Here is a 21164-nt window from a genome sequence, read left to right as displayed (position 1 = left end):
AATGTTTTAAAATTGTGTTGCATTAAAACAAGTACTGACCATGAACAATTCATTGACATACACCAATGTTTTTTACATTCATACAAGTCATTATGTGCAAATAATGTGATAAAATATACAATTCAATATTAATAAGATAATTAAAAACACCTGTATACAGCCAGTGCTTTAAATATAGAATCACTTACAGCTGATGGGAAGGAAGGGAGAATACTAACTGCCCAGCGTGTGTAGGGAAACATGGCTCCCAGGGCGTCTGTGCTTACAGACGGCACATGTCAGAAATATACTTAGAGAAAAAACAGGACCTGTGACGTCCACCTGACAAATTTACATGGTGCTCACATGATCGCAAGCAGCATCAGAGGCTGTCAGGGAACCCACAGGTCCTGGAAGGTACAGCTTTCCAAGAAGACATAATCAAAGCTATCTATCTGAATCCACAGGTCCTGGAAGGTACAATTCTCCAAAGCCACATAATCACAAACACTTGATATTCTAAACAGGGATGAGTTTAAGAATATATTAGAATCTAAATAATTGTTGATAATGCTCCCACGGAGAGGACTGAAACGTCGGATGATACCAGGTTAAAAAAAACGCACATTCACGGAAGTGCTGCGGAGTTTCTTTATTTTTTGTATTTTTGGGCTTGAGGGATCGATCTTCAGCCGCTGGCATTTGCTTGATTTACAGTGCTGCTCCCTGATTTATTTATTCTAGCCATTATAAAACATATGATTTATACAGTAGATCAAAAAAATATACATTTTTCATTTACTGGTGGAATTTAAAAAAGGATGTTAAGGCCTTAGAGGGCCCCTGCCCCTTTTTCCTCCTTACGTCTTTTTTCCTTTTCATTCTGTGCCTTTTGATTCTCTCAATACATTTTGCTTAAATCAGTTTTGATAGTTTGTGACTGTTTTGGTGTCTCGTGTCAGCCAATCTGGCTGCCTTATAAATACCATAGGTGGCTAGTGTGCAAATCAGCATAATGAATCTCTTATCTTTGGTCATTTTGTGGGCAGTGGATACCATTAGGCCAAACCACCGTAGAGTAAAAATAATTCTGGCTTTTCTTTTGAGATATAGTGAGATATTGATTATCTCTTTTGTTTTTATATTTTTTGTATTTTTGTTGTCCAGAGATTGGCATAAAATACAACAAAATCAATCTTTTAAAACTTAATAAATATTGATTAATCATAAAAATGTGTGCTTACATGTATAAAAATAAAAAATAATAAGCTGTGCAATAAACTTTCATTTCTGATTTTGCTTGTGTTGCCTAGCACTGGTCTTGTGTGCCCCCACCACTACTGTTGCTATTCAGTGTCTACTAGTATGACATCAACTGACAGTTGCGGGAATAAAAGTAACATCTTTATAGACAAATGTGATCTCATTTGTAATTATGGGGCACCAAGGGACTGGAACAAAGAAGTGCATTAAGCAGTCTGTCTTTCAAATTTGAGTCCATATGGACAAATTTAATCTCCACTGGATTAATTGAAGGATATAAAAATATTTGTGATGATAAAGTAATTTATTTACATAAAAATCACATCACAATGTATTGCTATACATCAATAAATGTGCAATGAATGCTGTAAGCAAAAGTAATTCAATAAATTTAATGTGCAATGAATGCTGTAAGCAAAAGTAATTCAATAAATTTTGCCCAATATTGGCTAATTGTTTCCCTCTTACAGTAGAGTTTCCTCTATTATCTCGCTTCCAATCTCTTTTTTATCACCAGTGAATTCTTTAATCAGTGATGCCAGATTTGAGATTGTTGTGTTGGGATCCAGTAGTTTGACCAGGGGTATGTTTACATTTTTGTCTTTGAAGATATGACTTTGTAATGTCATAGCTGACATTGAGTCAATCCCCAGAGAACTGAGAAGAGTACTCATAGTGATGTCATTTGGGCTGACTCCTGTGAGTTCAGTAACTACTAACAAAATATAATCTTCACATGTTTCATTGTTACTATTGTTACTATTGGAAGATTGGTTTTCTTTTGATGTTTGCTCCCAACTATTCATCTCTCCTAGTACCACATTGTAGAGCCGCCTTTTTAGTGCTGGGATTTGGGACATCAGGTTTTCATACGTGGTTTTAAGGTTAAATTTGAATATTGCTTGACTTGGATTATTTAGTTGAAGACATTTCTTTAGATGCTCATGAATTTCCACAGTACTCAAGAGAAGTATTCCTTTTGCTTCTAAGATTCTTTGCACTTGAGACTGATTGAGTAATACTCCAAGATCAAGGGCACCCCAACTGATCGCTTGTCCACAAAGGCCCATATTCCTTCTGTATTTGCAGAACATTTCTAGAAAGGAGTTGGCAGCAGCATAATTTGCTTGTCCTGAATTTCCAACAAATGAAGCAATAGATGAATAGCAAACAAAATAGTCAAGTTTCATGTTTAATGTGGCAAGGTGAAGATTCACAACTCCATCTACTTTTGGGCTAAGAACTTTCTCAAACAGGGACAAGCTAAGATTCTGCAGAATCCTATCAATAAAAACAACAGCACTGTGGAAGACACCTTTCACTGGGATATTCGGAAATATTTTTTTTATGTAATCCATGGCATTTTTAACCTCTGGGTAACAGGAAATGTCACATGATATAGTGACAATCTTGGTAGTTTCATTTTGATTCTGAATCTCAGCTAAGTGTTGTTCCATTTCAGGGGTTGATTTTCTTCTGGATAGAATCACTATGTGGCCACCACCATTATTCCCAATAAATTTCACTGTTTCAAATCCAAGACCAGTTAGACCACCTGTGACAATGTAAACAGCTTTATCTTTGAAGAGCATTGGATTGGGTGCTGACATTGGTATTGCTGAGACAATACTATTGTCTAGCTCAATTACCGGTAAGGACTGAGAAGTAAAGTAGCTGGTTTCTCCAATATGACAGTCAGATTCTCTCCATGATGGTTGAATCAAGCATTTTGGAATGATAATGGTGTTTTTTGAAGTAATGGAATAAAGCCACTTATGCAGCTTTTTTGCATGCTGTTGTAGATATGCCTTCTGGAAAATAGCAGAAATATCAAGCAAGTGTATTTGAAAGTCTTCATTGCTGCTAAGAATTATATTTCGCCAGTTTTTATCATTTTTATGATCAGATACTAATACCACATCTTTGAGGAGTGGTAGTGCATTAAGAACTTCTCTAGAGACATCTCCCACTGTCGGAAGAATAACCATTGAAGTGCACTGCTTATCAACCTCCCTACTTCCAACAGATATTACAGTTTCCCATCCACTCTGCTTTGCTGTCTTGGACAAAACTCTGCATAAGACTGAGTTTACATCAGATGTTAAAATAGCAAGTTTAGACTTATTCTTTGCACATGGTAGTTGATTGTGCAAAATTTCCCAGGCTAAGACAAAGAATGAGATGCAAGGAGCATTTCTTATCACTGGAGCTTTTTTGACTAAGTAGCAAACATTTTCTGGAAGAGTGACTTTAGAGGTTGCAGTTATTGGATAACATGCGGCAACTCGATCACCAACTTGAATTTTTTTAACGCCTTTGCCAACGGCAGTCACAATACCAGCAAAATCCAAAGCAACAAGCTCATGCTTATCACTAGTCAAAGAGTTCCAGTACAAAGCATTCCCATATTTCCAGCTTGAAAGGCTAATAGGAAAATAATCATCTGTGTGGATGCAAATTTTATCAACACAAATCTCCAAGTCTTTGCTTTTAAGGTCAGATAATTTGTGATTAGACTGTTCAGCAGAAATGTTAGTTACCGTATAAGGCTCTGAAGTGTAAAGGGTGAAATTATCAGATTTCTGTAAAGAATCGATCTGCCTTGTTCTCTTTTCAGTGTCAGAGAAGATTATTTCATTAGCATAAATAGAACCTTCATTAATCCAGATCTCTGGATGGTCCTCTGGATTATAATTATGAACAACCTGGGCTAGTGCCTTAACATCTTGGGGACTTGTGGAGCTAATGTCAATCAGCTGAAATTTTATGTCAGGCATGTCAAAGAGACAAGCTCTTGTCATTCCGACAAATGCAAATCCAGGGTTAATATTATCTACTGTGCTGTCTACTGTTCTGAATGTCACTGTACGGATAGAAGGCTTAGGGGATTTTTTACTCACTGCTAAAATCATCTGTCTATAGATGTCACAGCATTTTGCTAGATATTGTGTAAGGTTGTTTGGAATGTCTTCAGATACTCTTTGGATTCCCCACATAAACACAACATCAGTGCAGTCACTATTGAGAAGCTTTTGTGCCTGAAAATCTGAATCCCAGCTGTTGAACATAACATAGCTAGGTTCATTCCGCATGTACGTTGATAATTTTTCACCTATTCCAAGAGTGTCAGAAAAAATCAACATTTTTGGCTCGTGTTCTGGTATATGACTGGGTTGTGAACATTGTGTCCATTCAACTTGGTAAAAAGTTTTCACTTGTTTGTTCTCTGTTTGTTTTAATAATGACAACTTAGCACTTTTTATTTCTACTAAAATGGAACCAGTTTTATCCACAAAACATCCACAGAACTCAATGTACTTCTCTGTTGTTTTTATTGTTTTCATGTAGATCATCATTTCTTCTTGAAGAGGCTGTAGAATCGTTAAACTTTCTATGGATGATGGGAAAATAGCTGAGTCTTTTGTTCTTGATCCCACACAAACTCCCATTTGAAGAAAGCAGTCTAAAATGACTGGATGGATGTGGTACTCATACATTGTTTCTCTGACTTCTTCACTCACTTTCAGTCTGGCAATCCCTTCTTTGAGATCATTTCCATAATGAACATCACCCAGCTGTTTGTAAGCCTTCCCGTATTCAAATCCAAGTGTAGAAAGCTGCTCATAAATATTTTCAATTTTGAAAATAGTGGTACATCTACTGAATATCTGTTCAACTGAGATTCCTTTGACTGTGTTTACTATAGAGTTATGTTTTCGGATTTTCCCACTTGCAAAAACATGTGATGTTAGAACTTCAAAATTAGTTACTTTATCTTCTTGGTGTAGCTTGATTTTCAGGTCAACAGAGTCTTGTTGAAGAACACAAGGGTTGGAAAATATTACACTGATTTTTAAAGAATTTAAGGGCAGTTTAGGTTTGAAGCTGATAGATGCAGCTGCCAATCCAAGTTCTACATAGAATGCACCTGGAATGAGGGCAGATCCCCAGTTTGTATGTTCATAGACATAGGGTGTAATGGTTTTAGATACTATACATTGGAACTCAGTGAAATCTTCACTCAAGCTACGAATTAATGGGTGGTTAGGACTGGATGCTGTTTGGTTCCCCTGTCTAATTTTTTCAAATTTAATATCTTGCTTGATGTGATCAAATTGGTATCTTGGAATTGTTGATGGAGAAGATTTATATGCGTCAAAAACATTACACCAGTCAGGATTATATCCGTGTGTAAAAAGTTCAATCAGCATGGAAAAGATGGTCTCATACTCTTTATTGGGCTGTAAGGCAGGTAATACTGTTGTGTTGGGGCCTAAAGTTTCAATTATGTTCCTTTGTAGTGCTCTCCGAGGACCTATTTCAATGAAAAGAGTGTGTTCTTTATCTTTTGCTGAAGCTTTTATGGCTTGTTGAAAGGCAACTGGTTCACGAATATTTTTACCCCAGTAATCACCAGTGGTGAAATCTCCTTTGGATGCAGGCTTTCCTGTCACTGTTGAAAAAAGATCAACTTCAAGATCATGTTCCTGTAAATCCCTTAGCATCTCTTTTATCTCATTTAATATAGGATCCATCATGTGGCTATGGTATGCAGCAGGAACATCAAGTACATGGAGAAATATATCCTGTGAACTATAATCTTTGGACAGTTTTTTATTGAGTTGGTCTATTGTCTCACCATCTCCAGAAACTGTACATGAGGTAGGACTGTTATAAGCAGCAATGCAAATTTTCCCCTTGTAGGATGCAACTAAGTTTGATACGTCAGTGACTGTTATATTTCCAACTACCAACATTTTCCCTCCAACAGCTTTGCATTGCAATGTGCTCCTGTAATAAATGACTTTGACAGCGTCTTCTAGCGAAAGAAGTCCAGAACAATGTGCTGCTGCAACCTCTCCAACTGAATGTCCTAGAATGCAGTCTGGCTTTACCCCCCAATGTTTCAGAAGAGCTACTAATGACACCTGAATTGTAAAGAGCAGCAACTGTGCCACATCTGGCCTTGAGAACTCGTCAAACTTTTTCTCCAACAACTGTACCACAGAAAGCGGAGTGTAGACTCTAATCACCTCATCTATCTCTATACATTTATTTTTGAACACTGGCTCAAGTTCTAGTAACATCTTGCACATCCCTTTATAAATGAGCCCATTCCCACAGAACACAAATGCAACACTGGGACTGGATATCACTTGGGCAGTGTCTTTTTTCATAATTTCAAGCTGTTGTTGTAAGTGAGTTAAGGAAGAGGCCAGAAATCCTATTCTGTATTTGTAATTTAGATGACTTCTTCTGCAAGCTGCTGTGTAGACCAGGTTCTCCAGAGTTAAGGATGTTGTCTTTCTTAACTTTTGTTTAGTATCTTCAATACAGAGTTGAAGTGATTGGCTGGAAGCTGCAGACAAAATAAAAAGTTCAACCGGTCTTTTTGAATGATATTGAGGATCTTTTTGTTTATATTGTTTAACAACAACGTGTGCATTGGTTCCCCCAAACCCAAAACAGTTTATTCCTGCTATTCTTCCAAATGTAATGTCCTCTAGCCATTTTTGAGGCTTGGTTGGAATCTCTAGATTTGATTCCTCAATAATTTTTATACCACTTTCTTTAGAATAATGTAGAGATGGAGGAATAATTTCATGATTCATCATGAGAAGAACTTTTATCAACCCAGCAACGCCAGCAGCAGATTCAGTATGACCAATGTTCCCTTTAACTGATCCAATCTTTAGAGGTTTAATTCCAATAGGACGCATTTTCCCAAAGATGTTTCCTAAGCTGGCAGCTTCTGTTGGGTCTCCAATTGGTGTTCCAGTACCATGAGCTTCAACATACTGCACAGAACATGGATTTATGGTTTTATAAATTTGCTGCATTAATTTCTCCTGTTGGTATTGAGATGGTTTGGTGATTGGTGATACTGACCGCCCATCTTGGTTAACTGCAGTTTTATATATTATACCCCAGATTTTGTTGCAATCTTCAATTGCCTGTAAAATGTAGGAAAATATATAAGAAGTCTATAAAGTACATGCCCGCATGTATATATTATGTACTGTAGAAATATATAACCAATATAATAATATGCTTAATTTCTAGTAAAATGTTTTAAATATAGCAAGTTTCTTTTTACATGTATAGCTCTCTAGAATTAAAATGTTTTCAGTTCTTTAACATGTGACTTATCCTCCAGATAGATTGTCAACATATTGTCTAGGTTCAACACTAGTACACTGCCTGGCTATGATAAATCTGCTCCTGTGAATTCATTTTGATAAGCAATAACTTTTTTGTATTTGCCACAAAATGTAAATAGAATTACTATTGTGATTTATTAAAATGTAAGAAATCATACCTTTTTCAAAGGTTTTAAGAGAATAACACCACAGCCTTCTCCTCTTCCATATCCATCAGCTTTGTTGGAAAATGGTTTACTTGTCCCTTCCGGAGAAATCATCTTTGCTTTACTAAGAGCAACATAGATACGAGGTTCAATGATACAACTGACTCCTCCGCAGATCGCCATACAACAATCACCTATTTAAGAAAGGTATCAGCCTTAGTAACAAAAACCATGTTGTTTGTTTATTTTAGTTCATTAGAATACAATTATAATACAATCACCGATGCCGGAGCATTAACCCTTGATGTGCCATGGTCAGTGCTGACCGCGGTACGTGCGATGTCCGTGCGGGGATTGGAGCTTCCATCTGGTCTCCGTGCTGCTGTGATGGGGACCCTATGGCAGGGAAGGCAGCCCCCTGGATCTCACAGACAAGCAGGCTGTAAGCATATTACAATCTGTAATACATTTACAGCCAATGCATTACAATACAGAAGTATTGTGATGCATTGTAAAGGGGGATCACAAATTGTAAAAAAAATTGGGGAAAAAAAAGAAAAGACATATTAGGTATCACCGCGTACGTATCGACCTGCTCTATAAAAATATCACATGACCTAATCCCTCAGGTGAACACCGTCAAAAAACATAAAATAAAAACTGTGCTAAAAAAAAATTTTTTTTGCCACCTTACATCACTAAATGTGCATACCGATCAAAAAGACGTATGCCCCCCAAAATCATACCAATCTAACCGTCACCTCCTCCCGCAAAAAGTGAGCCTCTACCTAAGACAATCTCCCAAAAAATAAAAAAAACTATGGCTCTCAGACTATGTAGACACTAAAACATGATTTTTTGGGTTTCAAAAATGCTTTTATTGTGTTAAATGTAAAAAAAAAAAAGTTGACATATTAGGTATCGTCACATTCATAGCAACCTGCTCTATAAAAATACAACATAACCTGACCCCTCAGATGAACACCATAAAAAAATTAAAATAAAAACAGTGTCAAAAAAGCCATTTTTTGTCACCTTACATCACAAAAAGTGTACTAGTAAGCGATCAAAAAGTCATATACACCCCAAAATAGTGCCAATAAAACCGTCATCTCATCCCGAAAAAAATTATAACCTACCTGACAATCGCCCAGAAAATAAAAAAAACTATGGCTCTCAGACTATGGAGACGCTAAAATGATTTTTTTTTTTGTTTCAAAAATGATATTGTTGTATAAAACTGAAATAAATAAAATAAAAAAGTAGACATATTAGGAATCGCCGTCTCCGCAAGAACCTGCTGTATAGAAATATCACATGACCTAACCTTTCAGGTGAACACCGTAAAAAAATACATTTTTGTAAAAAAAGCCTTTTTTTGTCACCTTACATCTCAAAAAGTGTAATACCAATCGATCAAAAAGTCCTATGCACCCTTAATTAGTACCAATTGAACCATCATCTCATACTGAAAAAATAAGCCCCTATATAAGACAATCGCCTAAAAAATAAAAAAAACTACGGCTTTCAGAATGTGGAGACACTTCAAAAATGCTTTATTATGTAAAACTGAAATAAACAACCAAAAAATTTAGTCATATTTGGTATTGTCGCATCCGTAACAGCCTGCTCTATAAAAATAGCACATGATTTAACCTGTCAGATGAATGTTGTAAATAGCAAAAAATAAAAATGGTGCCAAAACAGCTATGTTTTGTTACCTTGCCTCACTAAAAGTGTAATATAGAGCAACCAAAAATCATATGTACCCTAAAATAGTACCAACAAAACTGCCACCTTATCCCGTAGTTTCCAATGTATTATGCTTGTTTATGGCAGAAATACTTTTATATTGTGAGCAGAAATATTGCTAAAGGACCTTACTATACTCTGAGATGGACTGGCCATATGTATCTTACATCTGCCCCCTTAGTCTGGGAACTGCAGATGTACTTAAAATAAAGGATTGCACTGTTATAAGCTTTCAAAGTGTTTTTTACTGCTGTATGTACTACTACTCCCCTTTTGACTTCAGTAAAGACTTATTTATTGAAACTAACAGGCCTGGTTATTGAATCCATCATACATCCACTGGTCTATTTGCATCAGTTCTCCAGCCTTGTGGCTTGCCAAACTATTCACCACCAATGGCACCCTAACTACCACCTGGCAGGACCCTTAAGGCCAGGGTATGCCCGTAGGTAAGAAAGGGTTTTCCTTCCAGTCACTGCTTGGCCCTAGGGAGCGCCAGAGTGGAGACAGCTACCATAAACTGTGAGTACCATCACATCATCTGAGCCATGACTACCACTAACATCCTCTCTGTCTCCTCTGCCTGGTCGCTGCAAACTAGGGGGGTATTTTTAATACCAGGGCCTCAAAAGGAAACATCACTGGGAAACTATACATTCCTATTGCTGAAGGTACTGTAGGGGCATTACTAGTTCTGGTGCATTATAGGGCCAGTAGTATTACTAAAGGCAATATTGGGAATAATATTATTACTCGGGATAATGTAGGGGGTATTATGTTTACCAAGGGAACATTGGAAAGAGGATGACACTGTTGGGGCACCAGGACGGGGAGTTTGTGTTGAGAAAGTTAGGGAGATGTTGTAAAAGTGAGGAACCTAAGGTGTCTGTGAGATAAGATGTGGTTGAAAACAGCTGTCATGGTGGTCTGGGCTGAATGGTAAAGATGAGGAAAGAGTACATATACAGTACATTAGAGGTGATGTAACTGGATATAATAGGTATGTAGTGTTGTATTTTCCTCCATGTTTGGTAGCACTGAATGACCAGGCAAAATGCTGAAGGTGGGACTGGCTAAATGCTTTTGCCTGTTTCTCATCTCCTTAGCCTCCTTTACATATCTTAATTAGAGAGTACTGGAGAAGAGGAAGAGTAAAACAGAGTGTGGCTACTAGAACTGGCCAGAGAGGAAGCTACTGGGGCGGTATTTTGTGCTGTTGGAGCAATATCAAGTTGCTCATGTGTTAGAAAAAAAAGTCAAGTCCAGGCTTGCCATGTTTCTACAGTAAGCCTGACAGACCCTGAGGGTCTGATCAGGCTTAGTGTCAGTGTAAAACTGACAGTACAGTGCACTGCAATAGATGACTATTGCAGTACTTTGTACAGCCATCATCCCCACCAGATCTTGAATATTCAAGTGGGACTTGATAAAAAAAAGTGTGAAAATAAAAAAGTAAAAACAAAATGTAAAAAAATTTATACATTTTAATGAAATAAAATAAAAATATATGTTTTAATAAATTGCCTTTTCCCATATCCACATATTTATAATTTATTAAAAATGAAAAATTAAATACGTAAACTTCACATATTTGGTTGTTGGCATATTCAGGAAAAAAATGCATAACATATTTGGGGGTGCATTTTCTCATGTTAAGCTTTGTGAAAATGAAAATTTGGGGTAAAGCAACATTCTATTGGAAATAAGATGTAATTTTTCATTTTCATAGCATAGAGTTTCTAAATTCTATGAAACGCATTCACTTTAACCCTCGATCAGTTCCTTCAAATGTGACATGGCACCTGAAAAACATTCCAGCAAAATCAGCCTTCCAAAAACAATATTACGATCCTTTACTTCTGCACCCTGCCATGTGCCCATGAACAGATTTACCGCCAAATATGGGGTGTTTCTGTAAACTGCAGAATCAGAGTAATAAATATTAAGTTTTGTTGTTCGCTGTGTTACAGGAAAAATGGACAAAAATTGAAAATCTGCACACAAAAAAATGTGCACCCTGCCATGGGCACATGGCAGGGTGCAGAAGTAAAGGATCGTAATATTCAAGATCTTCTGACATTTATACATTTTACCACCCTTTTTTTATTATTCCTGTGAAACACCTAAAGGGTTAACAAGGTTAGTAAAATCAATTTTGAATAAATTGAGTGGTGCGGTGTCTAAAATAGGGTCATTATTGAGTCGTTTTTATTATGTAAACCCTTTAAAGTCACTTCAGAACTTACTTGGTCCTTAAAAATGTTTTGAATATTTTCTTGAAAATATCAAGAATTACTTTCAAAATTCTAATCTTTCTAACATCCTAAAAATAAAATGAAATTGACCAAATAATGGCAACATAAAGTAGACAAATGGGGAATAATTAATAACTATTTTGTGAGGAATCACTATTTATCTTAAAATCAGAAAAATTCTAATTTAGAAAACTGCTAATTTCTAAAAAAATGTCAGTAAATTTTGCACTTTTTAATACATAAAGGTAAAACATAGCAACTCAACTTCACCACTAAGATGAAATACAATGTGTCAATGTGTCATCGCCATTTGGACCAAACTGGCTTTTGCTGGAAGGGGTTAAACGTGTACCTTAAAACAGCACCACAATAAGTACACACAAAACAGAATATCCCACTGACCTCTCATTAAAGGATCTTCTCAGGTGCAGAGGAAGGGTTTGATAAAGATCCAAAGAAATTATTGCAAAGTTCCAGGTAAAATCTAAGTTTATTAAAATATTTCTAGAAATTTAAGCTACTGTCCCATGGGCATTTTGTTGGATATTAAATGTCCTAATAAACTTCTAAAGAGAGTTGTAGCAATCATTTCCACAGAAAATAAATACACATGAGTACAACTCATTTGCAAAATACAAGCCATGATTTCAACAAATGCAATGATGCAAAAGAATGAAAAGAATGCTAACAAAATGTCAAGAATACGGTATGTTATTCTTATCTACTAGGCTTATGTACCTTGTCTGATGGATTGGCAGGCATAATGTAAAGCAACAAGAGAAGAAGAACAAGCAGTGTCAATGGACAATGATGGTCCAGTCAGATTGAAACAATATGATATCCGATTGGCAGCTATGGATGTTGATGTGCCAGTTCCATGAAAATGTTTAATGTTATCAGCACATTGAGTGTAGATGCTTTCTGAATCTCTGTTCATGAGACCTGTAAAAAATATATATTTTATATAGTGATGAGCGAACTTATATTGTGTCTAGTGCATGCAGGACTTTAATGGCCTCTTTTACACGGTTAGTATTTAGTCAGCATTTTGCATCCGTATTTGATCAGTATTTGTAAGCCAAAAATTAGGAGTGGGTCAAAAACAGAGATAAAACGTAATGGAAATATTTGCATCTCTGCTATGTTTTGAACCCACTCCTGCTTTTGGCTTACAAATACTGATAAAATACGAAAGAGGCCTTACGGATTTTCAAAATATAGGATCCTTTTTTTTTCTGTTCTTCTGACGGATAAGAAGAACAGAAAAATAAATGGTGATGTCAAAACGGATAAACAGAGACATTAGTGGCCCCATAACAGAGTGGTGATGGGGGGCCAACCACTGGCGGATCCAGCGGGGGCAACGGGTCAATTTCCCCCCTTCGAGAATATAGTGAGAGAGAGTCAGAGAGAGGGATTTCGATCGCCCATATACTTACAAGATCAGATCATCCGAATCAAGTCACTGCGCAGAGTGCACTGACCTCACACGCTGCCTGAGATTCGCGCAAGACCAGTCAATTCTGGTTTGCAGGCGCGTGGCCCGGCGGGAAGTGGAAGGAAGGAGCAGCTCTGAGCAGGAGGAACAGACTCAGTCTCAGGACTCTCAGAGCTTAGCTGCGCTGAAGTAGTGTCACTGTCAACTTGGTCTGAGACTGAGACTGAGGACTTTGCTGTGGCCGGGGAATGGGGATTGCTGAAACTGAAAGGGCCGGGGGGAAGTTTGGTCATGGGGGGAGTAGTGGGGAACTGACTGTAATAACTAGGGTAGGGGAGAAATTAGGTATTACTAACTGGCCTGTGCTGCCGGGGATTGCTGAAAGGGGTTAATAAATACTGTTAATGGGGGACTGCTGAGAAGGGTTAATAACTATTGTGAAAGGCCCTTCACAGTAGTTATTAACCCCTTTCAGCAGTCCCCCATTCACAGTATTTATTAACCCCTCGGGGACTGCTGAAAGGGGTTAATAAATACTGTGTGAAGGGGGTACTGGCTGGCTCCAATACACCCCCTGGCCGCTCCAGGACACCCCTGGCCCCTCCACAAGTTCTTCTCTTTCCTCCCCCTGTTCTCCCCCCCCATAACAGAGTCATCCACTGATGCCCATAACAGTATTATCCCCACAGATGCCCCAAATGTCTCCAAAACTGTTGCATAATAAAGTTATATGTGGTTAAATGTCACCTATTTGTAATTTTTAAGATCCGTAATTTGGAAAGACAAATGTGACTGTTTTTAAATAAGGTTAGAGTTGTACGGTAGGTTAAATAAAATAGTCTGTTTTATAAGCACCACATTATTTTTCTTCCCGACGCCACAAAACAATCTGGACCAGGCTCTGGATCCGCCACTGGGGCCAACATCAGTGGTAGTAACAGGGATAATATATTGTAGCCCCAAAACAGAGTGGGGATGGGGGCCAACAACATTGGCAGTAACAGGGACAGTAGTGGCCCCATGACAGAGTAAGGATGCTGGCCAAAAGCAGTGGCAGTAACAGGGACAATAATGACCCTATAACAGAGTGGAGATGGGGGCCAACAGCAGTAGCAGTAACACGGACAATAGCGCCCCCATGGCAGAGTGGGGGGGGGTAGCAGCAGTGTCAGTGACACTAGTCAACCCATGACAGAGTTAGCACAAGATGGTGGCAGTTTACTGTAGTAGCAGAACGGAAAAACAGCAAACAGCAACAGTGTCATAGCAAGACCCAGTAGTATGCACATCCTTCAAAAAAAATAGTAACATACACATATCAGTAGGCCAAGAAGCCCCATTGTAGGAATTGCAGCAGAGGCATCAGGCGGGTGGCAGCATCAGAATGGTGGCAGCAGCAGATTGCAGAATAATCCAGATTTTGCAGAATAATCCAGTGTGGCAGCACACTGCAGTATGATCATTAGTGGCAGAACAATCTATTCTGTTGTATCAGGCATAAGTGTCTGGAAATCCTGGTTGATTCATGTCTGATTTATCTTTATGAATGCTAGTCTCCCAATATTTTGGGAGGAAAGCGAATTCTCTTAGGGGTAACTATGCACTACCCCCGCCTCACTGAACACCCACTCTGATGCCACACTATTGGCAGGGCAGGAAAGCATTCCCATGGCAAATTCGGCCAGTTGTGGCTAAAATTCAAGTTTGGCTGGGCCAAGTCTTGGATAATGGGTGACAGGGTACAGTCGTATTATGCCACCACCTGCTGGTTGAGGTTCTGCTGCTGCTGGGTGGTTTCTTCTTTAGGCGGCTGAAGAAAACTGCTCATCATAGACTCCAGACTGAAGTTACTGCATTTGGCACTGGCACTGCTCCTGCTTTCCCTCTTCACCAGTCATGGCAGTGCAGCATGAGCACAGAGGGTCCTCCCTAGTCAGACCTTCCTGAGGACGGACGATGGTGCTCATAGGCAGCAATCAACTGACTACACAGCATGTCTCTATAGTAGGCCATTTTTGCATTCCTCTCAGAAGGTGTAATAAATGCCCCCCCCCCCCCTTTTTGACTGGTAGTGAGGGTCTAACAATGTGGATAGCCAGTAATCATCCCTACACAAACATGACATCATGCATTTAGCCATTTGCAAAAGGGACTAGGAGGGCCTCCCTGCCTCGATCTCCACTGCATACTGCCACGGTCTGTCAGGGTCATCTGCATCATCATCCTACAGCTGGCCTGTAACTGATGACTGTCCTCACAAAGCTCAACGTCACTGAAAAGTGCAGCAGAGCCGGCAGGTATCATTACTTGGCTAGCAGAAGGAGCAGCAAAATCAAGAGGCAGGTTCAGAACAGATGAGGGCATAGAGGCAGTTCCTGGGCCATGCAAATTAAGCATGGTATCAGAAGAACAAAGCAATTCCTGGCTGTGTTTATCTGTCTTCACTTCAAATTATGTCAACCATTTCAATACAGCTGGTCAAAACATGACCGCTGGATGACAGTGGCAGCTGTGGCATATTGTCGCGGGTGCTACCATCCCCCCTTCTTCTGTTGCTACTTGTCCTGTCTACAGCAACATTTTTGCCATTGACCGTTTCTTTCGTGGGCCCAAGTAACTGTTTGTTGGTCATAGCATATAACTGTATCACTACCAGAACAGATTAATTATGAAAAATTTCACTCCACTGCAGACTTATGTACAGGGTGATAAATTACACCTGCCTGTAATATGGAAATAACGTAATGCTACAGCTAATGCTACTTTCACACTAGCGTTTTTTGCAGATCCGTAATGGATCTGCAAAAACGCTTCCATTACAATAATACAACCGCATTCATCCGTCATTAACGGATCCGGTTGTATTATGTCTTATATAGCCATGACGGATCCGTCATGAACACCATTGAAAGTCAATGGGGGACGTATCCGTTTTCTATTGTGTCAGAGAAAACGGATCCGTCCCCATTGACTTACATTGTGTTACATAGTTACATAGTTAATATGGTTGAAAAAATACATAAGTCCATCAAGTTCAACCAAGGAATGGGTGCGGACACGAATCCCAGAAGGAAATGAGACTCAGATTTCTACACGTTTTCATAAACATTAATGTTGTTTACTTTCAAGAATTAATCTAAACCCTTTTTTAAACTATCCAGTGTTCCTGCTGTGACCACGTCCTGAGGAAGTCTATTCCACATTGTGTGTCAGTAGGGATCTGTCTTGCTTCGCACCACATCACGGACAGAAAAACGCTGCTTGCAGCGTTATTGTGTCCACGATTGGAGAGCAATCAAACGGAACAGAATGCATTTTAGTGCATTCCATTTTGTTCAGTTCAGTTTTGTCCCCATTGACAATGAATGGGGACAAAACTGAGACCTTTTCTTCCGCTATTGAGATCCGTCATAGGATCTATCTATGATGGATCTCAATAGCGGAATTGAAAATGCTAGTGTGAAAGTAGATTTGCAAAAATTGTTTAGTGGCTCACCTATTCAGTGACTGGAATAAGGTGTCCTATCTGATCCACCCAATCAGAAAGTATTGATATAGAGACCGTAACTCTAAATCTGAGGTCACGCAGAGGGTTAAATATTTAACTAATTTAATATCAATAATAAAAGTACAAAAGCACACCCATAAATCAGATACATTCCAATAAAATAAGATAAAATAGAAAAGGATATCCCCCCTATTGGATCTATATTGGCAGCTAAAGAGCACAAGATTGTTCTTTTTTCTATACTGTGAATCGTCATAATACCTACATATTACAGGGGGGATATCCTTTTGTATTTTATCCTATTTTATTGGAATGTATCTGATTCATGGGTGGGTTTTTGTGCTTTTATTATTGATATTAAATTAGTTCTATATTTAACCCTCAGGGTGACCTCAGATTTAGAGTGCCAGTCTCTATGTCAATGCTAGTGTGAAAGAGGCCTAACAGAGGAGATTAGCTATGATACATTTTTCTCCACTGCACACTTATGTATCGTAAAGCTACATCTAACAGAATGAATTAGCTATGATAAATCTTTCTCTGCTGCACATTTATGTACAGGGCAATAAATGTAACCTGTGACGTAATACGAACGCAACGTTGCTCTATTGCACACTTATGTACAGGGTAATAAGTTCCACCTGCCCGTAATACGGATGCAACATATTGCTACAGCTAACAGATCTTAAGTCAGTCTGCTATTCCCTCTGGTATCTGTAAATATAGTCAAAAGTAAGCTCTGCTGCTGTTGCTGTCATTGGTGTTGAATTGTGGTTTGTGGTGCTTTTGAGGAGGTATTTTCTGTTACACTGTAGTGTTTGTTTGGCACTGCTGTATCTTTTGATGCAACACTGTGGCTGACTCTGGTACTGTGACAATGGCATTAGGATGGCATGAGACCCCTGAGGCCAGTGATTGGCTGCAGTAGCGTACATAATATCACTGTTTGCAGCCAAACAATATAGAGGGTGAAAATGTAGTCTCCAATAATTCCATTTTAGTGTCTTTTATTGCAATACCTATAAACACTCCAGTTTCACTTCCACTGATGCTTTCCATTGGGTAGCCTCCATCTTCCAGAGCCCTGTATGTGCACTCAAGCAGTAGTTTTTGCTGTGGATCCATAATCTCAGCTTCTGACTTGTAGATTCCAAAAGGTTTATGATCAAATTCATTAATGCTATGAAAAAAGGGTTCACATGAAAATGTTAATAACTAAATAATAAAACGTAATTCAGCATTTAACTTTTATCAAAACATTGTTGACCTTATTATGACTAGGAAAGTTCTCCTTAGATAACATGTTCGGGGAGGTCACTTTATACCTCATTAAAAATTTGGGATGGGGAATGAAAAACAAAATACAAAAACCAAACAAAAATAGACTTAACAACAATCTATAAAATAACTTAAAATTTAGCCCTAAAATCATATGCCACTAAAATAATGGTCACTATTAAACTATGAAGAAGTTATGCTCATAGAAGGCTCTGCCTCTGATATAGAGTACGGCAGCTATTCTGGAAGTCAGTGTTCTTCTTCCTAGAATTTCAGAGGAGCTTGTATGGCCTATAAGTCTTCTCATATCAACTAAGGTGTTGTCTGTAAGGAGAGATGGTACCCCCAAATCCTGTCTCAATGCATATTTAAAGGGTTGAACATTGACTTATAGGGGAGCTGCCTTACATCTGGTGGCATCAGAGGCAGAGCTTGCTAATAGCTAATTTGCATAACTCCTTCCCAGAATTCCAGAGGAGCATGCATGGTCTGGTCCAAATCCAGGCCAAGGCCTCTTACCCAGTTAAACCAGTATTCACTGCACTGATAAGGGGCAATCACTCCGTGAGGTGCTGGTTTATTTATTGTGTTAGTCATGTCTCAAGGACTACTTAAAGGGTTGAACATTGACTTATAGGATAGCTGCCTGAAATCCGGTTGGCTTCAGAGGCAGAGCTGTGCATGCCATCTTCACACAATGTATGGCCACACAGCATGTATGGCCTCTAAGACTCCCCACACTGATTAATCCGCTCTCCATACCGAGAGATAGTGCTATACTATGCACATCATTGCAGACTACAACATTACATTCATAGAGAAATAAATGCAGAGGAAAACCTTTGAGAGAATTGTCTTGGGAAAAGGTTTGTCACTAGATACTTCCAAACTTATATTATTAACAAAATATCTAGCAGTCTAACAATTTATTTGTCTTGGGAAAAGGTTTGTCACTAGATACTTCCAAACTTATATTATTGGGAAAAGGTTTGTCACTAGATACTTTCAAACTTATATTATTAACAAAATATCTAGCAGTCTAACAATTTAAAGATCAGTAGAAAGATCAAGTTAAAATTGTGTAGGCTACAGAACTATCTACGTCTTCCCCTCTCTCAGGAGAATTATTGATGAGTTTGTGAGATATTATTAAGATCAAGGAAAACAACTATCTAGATTGACCTTCTACTTTGCTGGCAGATTGCCTTAGTTAGGCACCACAAAAAGTAAATCACATGCTGAAAAAGTATTGCCACCTCTGCTGAAGATATTATCTCCTGTTTCTGTCAGAAATGCACTGGTACCACAGGAAAAGATGATACCCTACTACATTCATGCAATACATGTGCTACTTATGTATACTGCAGCTCATAAATTAAAAGTAAAATATTGCTTATAAAAAATTAGCATCAACAAACTTACCCTTCCACCAGGGCAGCTCGGCTGGTACATATTTTTCCTGGCTTGTCATAATCGGGATCATACCAATGTTTGACATTAAATCTTTCTTCTGGAATCTCTATAGTACAGTTTTTTCCCTCAACAAGAACTTTCCAAAAATTGTCAATTCCTTCACCTGTTCAGTAAAAATATATTAAACATGAACTATAATTGATATATACATTTATGAAATCTCCTCGCATACAATAACAATTTGGAAACCACTTCTCGGTTTTTAATATTATCTTTTTTATCAATTATGCCCAAGATACAAATCTCTAAGGAAAGGGGAACTTTAACCTGATGATATTCCTCTATTTTTTCACTCACTCTCTCCCAGAATTTCTGGGTCTTTTTACAAATCCAAAGAATATGAATGTCATCTACCCCTACTTCCCTGCATTGTTTACAACTAAATTGCTTAGTTTTATAACATTTCATTAAAATCGTAGGGGAGTAATACAGGCGATATAATATGTTAAACTGAGTGATTCTATGGGAGAAGCTATTGGACACCCTATTTTTAGACTGTATAGCCTTTTCCCCAAATTCTTCCCGTTGCGTGTTTAAGACATCTTGCCATTTATAGTTTAGAATAGTAGTGGCTTTATTTTTTGTCTTCCGATGTATCAGGCATCCATATATTTTGGAGATCAGCTTCCTCCTTGCTGTTAAATTCGCAATATTAACTAGAGTTGATGGAAGAGGGGCAATTTGCGTTCCTTTCCCTATCTCCGCCCGCAGGGCTTGTTTCATTTGTAAATAAAAGAAACTCAGATCTTTATTGTCTTTTACGTACTCCTTTTTTAGTTCTTGATAAGTAATTATATCTCCCTCTCTCCATATCTGGCCCAGTTTATTAATTCCATATTTCCACCAGACATTTTGCTCAACTGATTTTAGTTCCATTAGATGGGTATTATCCCATAACAGGGTGTCTGAGTGTAATCCCTTGTGTGACCAAAGTTCCTTTACCCTATTCCAGGATTTAGTCCACATGTCCAATAAGGGTATTTTATTAACTTGTTTTTGTAACAAAATGTCTGCTTCTATTAATAGGAAGATATTACAGTTTTCCAGACCTTTCTTGAGCCTGGCTACAAAACTCTTATATCTCTTTGAATAGCTCCAAGTTATCATATTTCTAATCTGTCCGGAAATAAAGTACAACTCCAAATCCGGAACTGATAGGCTGCCCTCTTTCTCCTGAATGTGCAGTATCTGTACTCTTATTCTTGTTTTTTTGCCTCGCCATACCAGATCTGTTATTAGAGTGGCTATTATCTTGAAAATTCATTTAGCATTCCATAACATATAATTTAAAGCGGGCAAAATTCTAATTTTCACCAGTGAGATGCGACCTGCCATTGAGATATGAATTTTTTTCCAGACCTGTATCTTCTTCCGCATCTCTTGTATTTTAGGGAGTACATTCAACTGTACATAATCCCTGGGGTTAGATGTCATCTGAATACCCAGGTATTTAACCAGTTCTTGCCTCGCTTTAATTTCAAGTAGCCCCGGTACAAACCCATTCAGAGGATCAATCGGGATACAAGCCGACTTAGACCAGTTTATATTCAGTCCGGTGTATTTGCTATATTCTTCAAATACCTGAAAGATCTTCACTAGTGATTCATGAGATCCCACAAACAGCATAATATCATCTGCATACAATGAGATTTTTTTCCTCATATGCCCCAAACCTAAATCCTACAATTTCTTTATCCTGTCTAATCATATCTGCTAGGGGTTCCATAGCTATGGCAAATAATAAGAGGGATAGGGGACAACCCTGCCTAACCCCCCCTAGCAATATGTATTTTCTCTGAGTACTCGCCATTCAATATTAACCTTGCGGAAACTTCAGTATACAATAGCTTAACCCAAGATACAAATTAATCTCCAAATCCCATTCTCTTCAATATAGCGAATAAAAAGGGC

The 21164-nt window shown here is 38.2% G+C and overlaps 1 protein-coding gene across 1 annotated transcript in view; it reads right to left on the bottom strand.

Annotated features, from left to right (window-relative positions):
- Positions 1-1706: 1706 nt before the first annotated feature.
- Positions 1707-21164, bottom strand: part of LOC122939529 (highly reducing polyketide synthase PKS6-like) — a 29702-nt gene continuing 10244 nt past the window's right edge. Inside the window, exons 3-7 of the mRNA XM_044295596.1 lie at positions 19203-19356; positions 17522-17682; positions 12295-12498; positions 7562-7743; positions 1707-7196 (exon numbers count right to left, since the gene is read on the bottom strand). Coding sequence (XP_044151531.1) covers positions 1707-7196; positions 7562-7743; positions 12295-12498; positions 17522-17682; positions 19203-19356 — 6191 coding nt within the window. The remainder of the gene's footprint in view (positions 7197-7561; positions 7744-12294; positions 12499-17521; positions 17683-19202; positions 19357-21164) is intronic.

This window comes from Bufo gargarizans, chromosome 5 (genome assembly GCF_014858855.1).
Source record: "Bufo gargarizans isolate SCDJY-AF-19 chromosome 5, ASM1485885v1, whole genome shotgun sequence".
NCBI lineage: Eukaryota > Metazoa > Chordata > Amphibia > Anura > Bufonidae > Bufo > Bufo gargarizans.
The sequence above is the reverse complement of the archived record's forward strand: the minus strand, read 5'-3'. Positions and strand labels throughout refer to the sequence as shown.